The sequence below is a fragment of the Perna viridis genome, chromosome 2, assembly GCF_037379345.1.
Source record: "Perna viridis isolate PV_CMFRI_1.1 ecotype Kerala chromosome 2, ASM3737934v1, whole genome shotgun sequence".
Taxonomy (NCBI): domain Eukaryota; kingdom Metazoa; phylum Mollusca; class Bivalvia; order Mytilida; family Mytilidae; genus Perna; species Perna viridis.
In genome coordinates this window covers 17,641,496-17,654,764 of record NC_142446.1, presented here as the reverse complement: position 1 = coordinate 17,654,764, position 13,269 = coordinate 17,641,496, and the positions used below count along the sequence as shown (strand labels likewise).

Genomic DNA, 13,269 nt, shown 5'->3' with positions numbered 1-13,269 from the left:
TTTTTTTGCGAAAGGCACACAAATTTAAAAAAATAATAATATTTATATAAAATGGTTTTTAAAAAAATATTCAATTTTTTAAAACTGTAATAATTTAGAGTATGAAATTAATAAAACGTTTTGGGTATCAGTACAATTTGTCCAATCACAGTGATAAAGTACTGTAAAACCTAAAGACATTGATGGGGATCACATAGGACAGGTGGTCCTAATATATGGATTCATTATACATGTACATGCACTACATGGGTATACTTAAATCATGGTGCTTTAGAACAGGTTTATACTTAATAAAGGTGATGGCTAAGACAGGTTAGACTGTATACTGTCTAATAACTGTAAATTTGGAAATATGATTATAGATCAAAATGCAATTTTAACTTTTGTGTGATTTGAAGAAAAAGCTTATGTCATTCTATAAGGTGAGTTCTATTAATTTTTATATCAGCCCTGTCACATTAAATACAATAATAAAAACATGGTTACAATTAAGTTATAATATTGGGAATGACCATTCTATGAATCTATTTAAAGACTGGTCAGCCGTCATCCTTAAGACAACTTTTTATGATGTGAATGACTGAATAAAAAAAAATCAGTATTGTGGTTGGTACAAGATTTCAGTTTTGGGGGCATAAATTAAATTGAAAGCAATTTTTTTCTTCTTTTTTTTTGGGGGGGGAGAGGGGGGGTAGAATTTGTGTAAAATCAAGATTTCTTTTCCAATTTTAGGTTAAGTGGTTGCCTAGTGTGTCCTTGCCTGAATCCTCACCTGCTATTTTGGTACTTCATTCTCAGTACATTCTTGGGTATACCTAAACTCAATTTGTGTTTTCTTTACTTATACATTGAATACACTATAACAGGAAAGTCCTGGTTTTATTTATTAAGATTGAAAGGAAAAGTGCCAATAAGTCATTCTTATTAATTAAAGTACAACTTTAAGGACTTTGTAGATAAATGATTTCATTGTTCTTGTTTCATAAGAGTAGTTTCGTGTTTTCTTTGATTTTAAGAATGAATAAAACATCAATAATTTCTATTTGCTAGTCACCACATCACACCTTGAGTAAGTTACAATTATCAATGAAGTGTAAAACAGTACCCATCAGTATTCAAGTATCTGTGAAAAGTATGATTTAAATCTTTCACTGGTACATTTTACCGTTAAATGTTTTGTTCTCTAATGCACCAAGTTTAATAGTATTTTTACATTCTTAGCTTGCCCTTTACAAATTGAATAAAAGTGATACAAGAAAAATCCTCACATATTTGTTTGTATACAAGTAAAGTGAAAAGGCTTTTTAAAATGAAAACTGAAGGGGTATTGAAATGTCAACTCATCATGAATATTTTGATACCTAACTGAGATAGTTATATTTCCTGTCTGGGCATGTCATGTGTTAGAGGGAAAATAAACCTAAACCTTATATCAATACTATAAAACTCCTTCTTTCTCCAATTATCTGCTAATTTAATACCTTCTAGTTACAAATGAAGCTTGTATACAACTTCAATGTAATAGAAGGATTTGATTAGAAAGAAAATATTTTGATCTTTATTATAACCAAAATAAGTCAAATCTCTGCTTGACCTCTTTTGGAATACACAAACTAGATTTAAATTTCAATACACAACTAGTGGTATTTAATCTGCATTCCTATACTTGTATGTAATTATTCAATAGCATACAACACCTTTGCATAGTAAATCAATTTGAACATTTTTATCAAATATATAAAGGGAGACAACTCTGTTTCTCTTGGGACTTCAGATTTTGCTGTATTTTCTATTTGGTGTATAAGAAGAGAGTGAGGTTTTAATTTTTTTATATTGAATTTATATGCTAGCCTTTTATGCCTTCTACTGTATTATTTAATTAGCAATCATTTGAATTATTTTTGTTTTGAAGTTATTTTTGGACTATTGTAATAATTGTAAAGTTTGTTTAATTATTGATAAAAGTTAGGCTTGTATCACTGTATGTAAAACTAGCTTCCAGGTTGGTTTTTACCTATTAAGGCCATTTCTGGCTTTCATTCATTCATAAGTTGTTAAATAGTGAGATACGAACATTTTTTAAAAGTCACAATTTTATTAAATGGGGAATTTCCAGTCAAAACTTCCAGAAACACACAATATCTTAAAGGTTTATATTGTTTGAATTTTAAGATGAATTCTTTACCTAATATAGATTTGTTACTTCAGATAAATTAGATTAAATTTTGGACAATTACCAACTTTTCTATTTGTAATTGAAATCTGAATTCCTGACTTACTACAGGCTCAGGATTGAATTTCTTTTAATCCCTGAGGTTGTTATTTAAAAAGAAGAAGATGAGTAACATGTATGAAAAGAAATAATGTTTCAAGAAACAAAAAGAAATTTTTACTTGACTTAGGATTATGACAGAGTAATTACGTGAACTCATGTTATATTTCCATCCCCTCCTCCTTGTTGGCTGTATAAGTTACATGCATGTTTTATCTAAATGTTTTATCTAAATCGTACCTATAGGAATTCTGATTTATCTTCATTTAACAAAACTTCAATTCAAAACTTTGAATATGGTGTTGTGAACTTAAATATATTCTAACTCCAGTGATATTGTTTACCTCCAAAATAAAGCCATTAGTTTCCTGATTTGGCTGTTTAATTGTCCAAAATAACATCATCTATTTCCCAGTTGGTCTTCAAAGGATAGGATTTTCTGTTCAAAATTACACTGATTAAATGTTTATGACTCATTTTTTTCATGACATCCTCTACAAAATTATCATTTTAACTATAAATGTAGTCATTCCGAATTTCCCAGTCTTAAAAATTTAACAGCAAATGAATTAATTCTAGAATTATTATTAACTAAAAGTATATGCAGTCTTCATTGTTGTTACAAAAAAAAGATACAATGCATAGATTGCATACTGTTATTATGTGTGACAAATCAATATATGAAAGGTACTCTTATGAAATAGGTGAACGATATCTCTGAACTTTCTCCGAATAATCTTGAAATAAACGTTTGGTCAAATAACAATATAAACATGGCATATAAGATTTATTGCTAAATTCTATACAGATTTATTAGTAAAATATAACTGGATATGGAAAATAGTGTAGTTTATTAAGTTAAAGTCAGTACCTTCTTTTCATTTTATGTCATGCTTTGTGAGTTGTCTGCAAATGGAAGCATCTGTGGTCCTTTTCACAAAAAATCGTAAAATTAGTCGTAAGTTATGACGTCATAGTAAATAAAAGTATTGTGACGTCATAACTTACGACTAATTTTACACTTACGATTTTTTCGTGAAAAGGACCACAGACTTACTGCAGAAAGCTTTCTGACAAAGTTTTGGCATCAGTGTATTACTTTTACTTTCATTTTCTTTTTTCATTTCTGATAAAGTGAATTTGGGTCAAAACTTAAAACAGCAGACATCTAAACCAATACATTCTAATGCCCTAATTAGTACATGTGTAGCAGTGAACCAAAGAGTTGCAATATTTAAATTTGAAATGATTTAGCTACTGCATAATTGTTTATACTGGTACTGTGTATTCAACAATTTCCTGTATACCCGAGCTTCAACTCTTGACATACTGATATTTTTTTTTTGTTTTTACAATAGTCTTAAGTTGCAGTTTGAATTTCTGATGAGAAAAAAAAAACCTTTTCACTGTAAAAAAGTTTTGTAGGAGGGGAGTGTTGTACATCCTGGTTACAGTTCTAGAAATGAGTAACTGTCACTAATGTTCAATTTATTGTTCAACTTAAAAGTTTGAATGACGAAGACAGTTGGAACATTTAGAGATTAAGAACTCAGCTGCAAAAGAAAAAGTTGATTAATATTTGATGTTGACTAGTCCTGTTTGAAGTCCATCCATTGTGGACAACAGCTTGATCATAATACTTCATGATCTTAACATATATTTGAGAAAGTAGGGTTTGTTCAACCTGAGGTACGATAATAACTTAATTCCTTGTTTGGAAACACTTCTAGTACTGATATAATTCCCTTAATACATTTATTAGTGGCACTCCAATCTCGTTACGATTAAATCTCCACTAGTGCCAATTTATATTCATTTGATTCAGATCCAAACACATCATGGTTGATGCTTGGAAAGAATTTCTATTTAACTTTTCCGTGTGAACTTATAACATTGCAACTATTTAACATGTCAATGAAAGATTTCGTTTGCTTAGTTTGAAAAGTAGTAAATTCGAAATATTGTATAATACATATTGAGGAGAGTGCCCATTTAAAGTTTTCTAATCGATTTCTCAGGACATGTTGGTATAGATAAAGAATCCAGGTGAAAGTATATCACATTTTACCTATTTATTGTAAACAACTGGAAGTGTCCAAACAAGGCTAAAAGATGTAGTGATAACACCAACCCAAAGATCATTTTTCTGTGTGAGTTAGCTTAGAAACTAATTATCACTTTCCTGCACTATTGGATCTGTGTATTCCAAGATGATCATGATCATATCTGCACTGCTGGTCAATGGTCATGTTCTCAAATATCCAATGCAATTAACATTTGGACGATATTAGGCATTAAACACCTCTGAACAATGGGATAAGCTTTCCAGCTGAAAATGGAACAACCATTAAAACAAAATTACTATAATGGCAGTAGAAAGAGATAGTGATTTGAACTTGGGTATGGGTAGATGAAATGGTTGAGCTTGTTTGCTGGCATGGTCGCTACTTTCGGAGTTCTGATATACATGGAATCCAGAATTATGAAGGTTAGTCTCTTGAAAATGAAGCTGTAAAACTGTCTCTGTTTCTTCATTTGATACTTAACTTCTACTGTTAATTATTGATTAGATAATTAGCAAGTGTTAGATTCTCACTATCAATATATTGATTTTTTTATTATTAACCATTTGTTTCAAGTTGTCGTTACATTAAATAACATGAAATGTTAAGTGAACATAGTGCTGATATTTTTCTTACAGTATTTAATGTTTTTCTAACAACAGTTCATTGGACTATAAAGTTTTGGGGTAAATTAAAGGATTACTTTCTAATTTATATTGGCAAAAACCTTAATCCAATTTTAAAGTCTTTAACTCTGCACTTACTTAAATTTACTTGTGGTTAAACACATTAAATATGCATTGTCATGTGCAGAGAAAATCTAATACATGCATTGCATGGTAGTTCACATTATATTCACATATATCAACAAGATTTGAGTTTTGTATTCTCAGTCTTATCTTCTCCTGGCATAAAGATACCTGTATAAACATAACTTAGTTTCTGAGGATTGGAAATTGTAACTTCTTATAAACTTGGTCAGCTTAAGTCTTGTTCAACCCATTTATGTTCAGCATTTTGGAGTTTGACTGGTTACTTCATTTTTGTTTAATATTGATGGCATTATTGAACTTGTACTACACATTGAAAGAGTAATCAAGGGAACCAAGGTTATAGCAGTAATCTATAAAAACTCATTACTCCTTATTCCAACTCCTTGTTTTCAAGAATGGTTTCTTGTTAAGATGCCGTACAATTTTTTGTTGCCCCAACAATGCTTTATAACAGTAGGGTCATAGAGTATATAATGGTTGCTAAGTTTTTCTAATGTGTAGCTTAAAAAATGATTAAAATGAATAAGAACATGCTGTAGTTAGCCAGTTGATGATGGGATTGGAATGCACTACATTAATGACTTTTGTTCTGTTCTAAATGGTTCTCCCCCCTAACATAAATTTGTCATTAGTTTGAATAAAATGTACTATTTTGGAATTTCGACCACAAATTTTATACTGATACTTGAGTAAGAAATTTCTGGAAATGGACTTAAGTTATAGACAATCATTAACACTGAGGGAAAAAAAAGTATTTCTACTATGTAGCAAAAGAAAAGCAAATAGTATTACATTGTAAGTACCAAGGATGTTCTAAAAGTAAACAATAGACTCTTGATTTTTGTGGTAATTTTTGTATGCTGGGATGGTTGTATTGTTTTTGACAACAAGAATTTTCCATTCTGGTATAAACAATGTATTTTTGTGAATGTCTACCATAGTGAGACACTTATGGCTTGTATTCTATTACACTTTAACATCTCTGTCATGCTTTGTTGTTCTGTGTTGGTAAAATGAGATAGGTGAAACTACAGCAAAGTTGTGAAATTGTTCATAAAATTGAAAAACAGTGTCATAAAGTGTTCATAAGTGTTTTATTACTGAACAAATAAGACACCCTTTACCCTAATCCTTTCAAGTTCACTTTTATAAAAATGTAAATAAAATGAAGCTGATTATGACCACATTTTTCATGTAAATGTACTACATGCAAATATTATAACAATCTGATATTAAGCAAACATTCAAGAAGCAATGAAAACCTTTCTAGTACACAATCTTAATTAAAACCTCTTTCCATTCTCTGGATAGGTCTGAAGTATTTGAGAAAGTTCAATTAAGTGTATGCTATTGTAGTATGTTTGTATAGTATTGGTCTGGAGTTGGTTGTATAGTATTAGTTCAAAGTTCACATTTCCATATTTAGATCAATTATATTGCTGACCAATAGTTGGTGTAATCAATGGAATTGTCATTTATATTCATTTCTGCTGCAATACAACAAGTTTGTCCCAGAATATAAAGTAGTAAGCACATTCTATACATTAGCATGCTTTGACCAAATACCGTATAGTGGGTTATTTTCGCAGATGGGCAACAACTGCGAAAATAAAACCCGCAAAATTCTATGTATAAAATATTGTACTTCTTACAACTTTAGTTTCAAGATTACAATCCATTCAGGGTATCCTATAAAAAGTTTTATTGTAAGGGAAAATTGTCATGTTTTGACTCTAATATTTTTGAAACGATGGTAAAAATTACGCATACATAGGACTTCACCCGCGAAAATATTTTGTCACACCTCTTCAGACGGCAAAAAAAAACCCAGGAAAATATCTTCCAGACGTTTGGCTTTCAAAATTGCGAAAATTTTGTCCCGCAAAAATAATCCGCTATATGGTAAGACTCGGTTAAAGTTTCATAGAGATAAAATGATCCTTTGTAGATAAACTAAGAATTGGTCTTTAGATAGATCAAGTCCTCCTGTTGTATCAGAATATTGAATGAAATGTCACAAGTTAGTAGAGATTTCCTGGCAGTCTTTTCATTTACACTGAGTTCAAGAATCTCATTGTTAATTCAATCTTTTGTGTCTGGTTTTAATTACATTTGTGTGAAATGACCTGGGATTTGGAGATAGCAGTTTATTATTGATTTGGACATAATAAGGATATCACATTAGGTCAGCTCCAAATCCCAGACTCTGAAAATACTGGAGTTATCAACATTAAAATTATCATACTGTTGCAGGAACCAATTTAAGGTCAGGGGTCAGAGTTAATTTCCTCTGAATATTTATTGATTTTCCCCTGTTTGGGAAGATGATTAATGCCCAAATGGCCAGTTAATTTACAGGAACAAAGGAGTGTAGAATATGGAGCTGTCATGTCTTATTTGTTTGACTTTATTACATTCTAGCATTGTGATAAACAGTAAAACAGAAACAGAAAAATTTAGTATCATTTTTAGCACAAAATTTGTGTGAAGAATCATGTAGCACTCTTTCTAATGACTAACTTAAAATGTCTCTTCAGAAAGTCAGAGAGGATAAAGGGTCTGTTAAATATTAGTACATCTTGCTTTTAAGTAGTGTAAAAACTATGAGGTTTTTATTTCTTTTTGGGTTTTTGATCTTTTATGATCAAAATACCTTATGTCACTGGTCAATCACTGGAACTTCCCAACTGTTTCTGAACACTACACAAAAATATAGTCCTAATGTAATATCTTTCATACCATTCAATACCTCTTTTATAACCAGTAAACATGTTTTTCTTGCATTTATTCAGCTCTATAAATTCTGTTATTTCTGCAAATAAAATTAAGACGTAGTCTTCATATCAACTGAAGATTTGAGGGACTTCTTATTGGCCTTGAAATGTATTTAGTAATAAATTTGCATTTAGGGAATTTAGTTTTGCAGTAATGTGTCAAGAAGTGTAAAATGTGTGAAGCATATTCCATTTAACACAGTTATCAGTCAAATTCTCGATCCTATCATTTATATTTACCATTAATAAACAGGAAGTGAAGAGCAGTGATTTTAACCAAATAAAATTGGCAGGAATTTTCAAATTGATGAAAGTGTCTAGGTGTAAAACCACTATTAAAAGTTCCATTATTTCTATGTTGAATTAAGCAATTTTCAAGGTCCCAATCTTTTTTGAAGTTTGTTAAAATGAACTTTAACAGGTTTATCATAAGAGGGGACCCTTTAAAGACTCTCTCATAAAATCTGCAGCATACCTTTAATGGCTTCTAAGAAAGAACGGTGAAGTGAAAGTAGACAGGTACTAAAAATACTGCTTTCCTTTTGGAAATTTGACAAACCAATGGTCTTAAGATCTAGACTGACAAATTATTCTCTACATCAAAGTTCAAAACTGTTGTATTTAGTGTGTACCTGACATGATAAGCTTTCAGATTACACCCAGTTTGCATATAGTGGCTAAATCACAAAAAAATATACAATGCATTCTAAGAACTACTTTGTTTTTACGGACTACTTTCTGGTATGTGCAGGCGACTGGTTCCCCTTAATAGTGGTATTATGCCTCTAGTTTTTGAAAATCTTCTGCTCATCAAAGAAATTATTTTCTTATGCTGAAATTTGGTTTTATTTGAGTATAATTACAGGGTAGGATTTACATTTACTTTTGGGAAAGGTTTAAAAATTTGGAAAAAAGGTGAAATGAACAAAATTTGTAAATATGTGTGAGGTTGGATCAGTAGTTTGGATTGACAGTCATTTATACATATTAGGGGGCAAAAGTAGTTCTTAATAACATGTAAATATAAATGTATGATCACAGTTTTATTTTACATCAGGTTATCTTTGAAATTTTGTTCGTGGTACAATTTAACAAGAATCAAAAACCTCCAGTGCTAACAGTACATTGATTGTTATAGTGTTTTATATTTCATATTTTAATTCATTTGTGCCACAGAGTTCATTTCATTATTGACAGCAGAGGAAAGAATTTACCTTTATTAATTAAAACACTGGTACAAAAAGTTATGAGGATGAAGAATCTCTTATTAGCAAGAAAATAGGACTTAGTTTTCTCTATTGTATGATAAACAGTGAACAATCTGTCACAGAGTCTCTGGTACATTTGTTTTGTTCTTGCATAATTACTTACATATATGTGAAGAAGTTTAATAGTACAATATACTTCTGGTTTAAGAAATTGAAATGTCTATAATGGTTTTTACAAGTGTTGCCAATGTCGTAATTTTAAATGGGAGTGTAACAATCTATAAACTCCCCTACATAGATTATGAAGTATTCTTTACTGAAATTGTTATGAACTAAGAAATACTAGGATTATTTTAAGTAGTAAAATCTTATCTATTTTATTAAGTTTAGACAGGGATGATTTGGATTTATTTAAACATTCATGTACTCTAAGGTAATTTTAGGTCTCAGTATTGTATTAATTTTCCCATAGACTTCTGTAGTGAAGTGCATATTTTTAAGGATTTTTTAAAAAATATGTAAATTGATTCAATAAAACTTTCACATATGTAGCATTTCTAAGGACATGTGAAAAAATAATTTCCCGCATAGAAAATAGGGTGAATCCACAAAGATCGGACAGAAAGGTAGTCTTGAACTATAAATAGCCATTTTCCCTACTTTCACTTTCGTTTTGCACTCGCCAAACCAACATTTTCAGTGGAACTTTTTTATGTTATTATGTTAGATTTTCTTTTAAAAAAGTTCTTCATCTTACAGTGTGATGTTTACTCTATTTTATAAGTTCATATCTTTTGACAAAACATTAGTTTGTAGAGAGGCAAAAAGAAAATGCACTATATTTTTATAGCATCCATGTTTTGATGTACACCCGCTCAGGGATATGCAATACGATACTGGTACCTTTACCTGAATGAATCTCTCTTTTTGTGACAAGAGTTGCCTTTCTTTGTACAACAACTAGCAAATGAAGTGTTAAAGCGTTTTCATCTGGTAAAATAATTCTGAAAAATAAATAAGTGTTGACATTTGAGTAAGTATCTGTAATTCTGTGTGTTGCTCTGTAGCACTTGGTCCTAGTGAAAATGTAAGAACTCATGTTTTCTTTTACTGAGTTGGCATTAGATCTTTCTGTTTAAATTAGGACTCCCCAAACTAGAAAAAAAGGAAAAAATAACTATAGGTCATTTACAGGATGACATGGTCTGCAAATTGTTAACATGTTAATGAAATATCCCTGAATTTTGAAATTTTTCAAATGATTCAGACTCATTAAAGTAAAAGTAAAAGTAACAAAACTCGTCTTCTGTTACAAAGTATGCTGATATACTTTGGGCAAGTTTATAACTAATTAACCTTCACATAAAATCATTTAGTGATGGTTTTAGATTTACGCCCTTTAAAGTTTTTTTAAATGGATTAAATATGTCATCTCTCAAATTTAGTTTAGTTTTTGTTTTTAAATCTAAACACCAGGCTATCATCTTTACACTGTTGGTAAATTATAATTTCTGAACAATGATGTTTGAATTTTTTATTCACCAAGAGGTTCCTGTACTTTATTGTGTTGATGGGTCTTATACAATCAGGATAATTTATAACAGGTGTAATTTGTTGGACATAGTTATATATTCTGTTCATGTACTATTAACTATAGATGTATCTACTCATAGTTAATCTCATTGACTTAGAAAACATAGTTAAAAAAACCCTTTTGTTCATTCTTCCACTTCTATGCTATCATATCCATTTTTATGAATCGCTTTCTCACTTGAGATCATTTATGGATCTTAGCATAAAACTACTGCAATGACTTTTTTTTAGATCATACTTTATAGCTTAAAACTTTAAAATAACAAAAGCAGATTTTATAGCTTGGCTTTAGTTGTTATGTTTGGACAAAATAATTTATTTCACTATGATCTATTTCAGGTATAATAGACAACTGAATTTCAATTATAATTCCAGCAGGAGTTTTTTTTATAGTCATTGACCTGAATGCATAATTTTGGTGATTTTGATCTGAATGAAATTACCATTTTTAATAGTTTATAAAAAGCAACAAAAGTTTCCTCTCTCTGAATGACTACAGATCATTTTCACTAATTACAAAGTGTAACTGTTTCAAGTGTGGTTAACACCCTTCTAGTGATTGTTTATATTAACCAACTTTCACTTTGTGTGTAGACATTGATTTTGTGTTAGGCTGCATTCATGTATTCGGAGTATTCATGATGTCTATATATATTATGTATACTTAGAAGTGTAGATTCTTTTGATATTTTGATAGATAAATGGTTTTAATTGAATGTATCTTAGATTTGAGGCAATTTGTCATCGATTCATGAATTTAGAAGAGAAATCCTTGAAGTGTTATGAATGATTGAAATGATAAGTTTGTGAAATTCCATTGATGAACCACAATAATTGACTGGCAACAGTGAAAGGATTTTCTAAGTTTTTTTTAGTTTTTTCTTTGGATTATGTAAATATATATTTTGTTGCATTTACCATGACAGAATTGTAACAGAATGGATATGATAGGTAGACTTTAAATCCATAATTATCAATCAGGTGTGGATTTGCTGAGCTTTTTTTCTGAGATTCACCTGAGAAAATATACTATGAAAGTATAGATAGATGTTCAAACATTAGAAAACACTATGTTCAGTGAACCAATCAGAATTTGAATAAGATATTTACCTATATCAGTCTATTGTCAGTAGTACCATGAATGGCGGGTAAATCTTTAATATTGATCTTCTGGACAGTTTACCTGTGTCAGTGTTGACAAGTCTGTCAGAGTGGATACATGTAGGAATTCAAGCCTCCATCACACCTCACTAGAGGGTGTAGGATTTAGTTGCTGAACAGCCTGGCCTGTGGAACATTAGGAGAGGGGGACTCCTAAATGTTTCCACTAGGGCTAGATTTTTGTGACTTACTTTCTAATGACATTTGTTTTTTGCAAATGGATATTTGAATTTTAATATGACTTGAGGAAATTTATGTTGTGGAGGGGCTTATATACACTGGTACATTATTGAGATGGCACAACAAAATATGAACCTAACTTACCAAACACGAGTTTTTGCAGAAAGAGTACTTTCTCTCAAAGGTAAGCTGCATTGAATATACACAATTCTTGCAAAATTTAGTCCAGTTATTCATCACAATTATGCAAAAATGAAAGTAGGAATGGAATGTGTACTGTTGATAGAAAACCGACAAAAAAAGAGAAATATTCTTTTTTTATAGGTTATAGTTGCTTTGATTAACCTTTGATGCAAGGAAATAAGGAGAAGTTTTGCATCAACAATAGAATCAATTTGTTGTTGATTTTTTTTGCATTTGACTTGTAGCCAAATTTTCTTTACTTCCATGACAATATAATGATATGATCTATTTTCTGTTTTCTCTATCAACAAGTCCATCAATGGAAGCTTTTTAACAAATTTGCAAGTAACAACAGGTTTGTTGTTTGATCCTGATAAATGTAATTACTACAGAAATTTAATGAAATTTTCTATCTGGGTCAAAGATCTTCTCTTATGTCATGGGTAGTTGGTGCCGGCCTTTACAGTTTTGAATTAAAGCCTTTGGTTGTTGACACACGCATGTGAAAAATTTAATTACTACTTTCAGTTTTTATGTAAATTTATTTAACCAGACCTTGTACTTAGGCTTTAAATTCAAAAGATATCTTATCATAATATAATCTGATTGAACAGTGATTGTTTACTATATAATTATGATTGTTCAGTACTAATATTGTACCAGTACTGAAGAGTGACAATATACAAATGTACTTGTATATGTGAAATCATTTGGGTATTAAAGTCAGGTATAGCATCTGTTCAATGCACACCAGTATAAAAGTGATAAAAGTAGTCTTATCTTTCTCTAAGTGTTCTCTGACCTGCATGTAAACCTGCTTTTTTTGAAAATCTACTTCTTCAAGTAAAAAAATAGAGATATTTTCATTTATGTTGGATATGTATTCAAATATCTAGTAATATAGTTTTGCAAAATACATGTATGTGCTGTGTAACAAGCACTATTGTGTTTTCATACAGTGACATCACAGTGCCATAGTTTTCTTTCCAGTACAATAAAATGATTGATAAAGATTATTTTTTTTATTTCAGAGAATATGCATTAATAAGTAACCATGATATT

General features: G+C 30.2%; 1 protein-coding gene and 1 long non-coding RNA gene across 24 annotated transcripts in view; one reads left to right on the top strand and one right to left on the bottom strand.

The window, feature by feature from the left end:
* Nucleotides 1-13,269, top strand: part of LOC148623874 (muscle-specific protein 300 kDa-like) — a 183,505-nt gene that overhangs the window by 13,443 nt on the left and 156,793 nt on the right. The window contains exon 1 of one of the 23 annotated variants that reach the window (XM_088566151.1): nucleotides 11,275-12,208. The exons of 21 other annotated variants lie outside the window; for them this stretch is intronic. In XM_088566151.1, the coding sequence (XP_088422277.1) occupies nucleotides 12,139-12,208 (70 nt within the window). In that variant the 5' untranslated portion in view covers nucleotides 11,275-12,138. Of the gene's footprint in view, nucleotides 1-11,274; nucleotides 12,209-13,269 lie in introns of those variants that run through there. One more of the 23 variants, XM_088566143.1, reaches the window with a different exon arrangement.
* LOC148623876 (uncharacterized) lies at nucleotides 6,029-11,885 on the bottom strand. Its single transcript, XR_015919530.1, has 3 exons — nucleotides 11,794-11,885; nucleotides 10,000-10,094; nucleotides 6,029-7,920 (listed from the first exon to the last, which is right to left on the bottom strand). It is a non-coding gene; the product is annotated as an uncharacterized LOC148623876 (long non-coding RNA).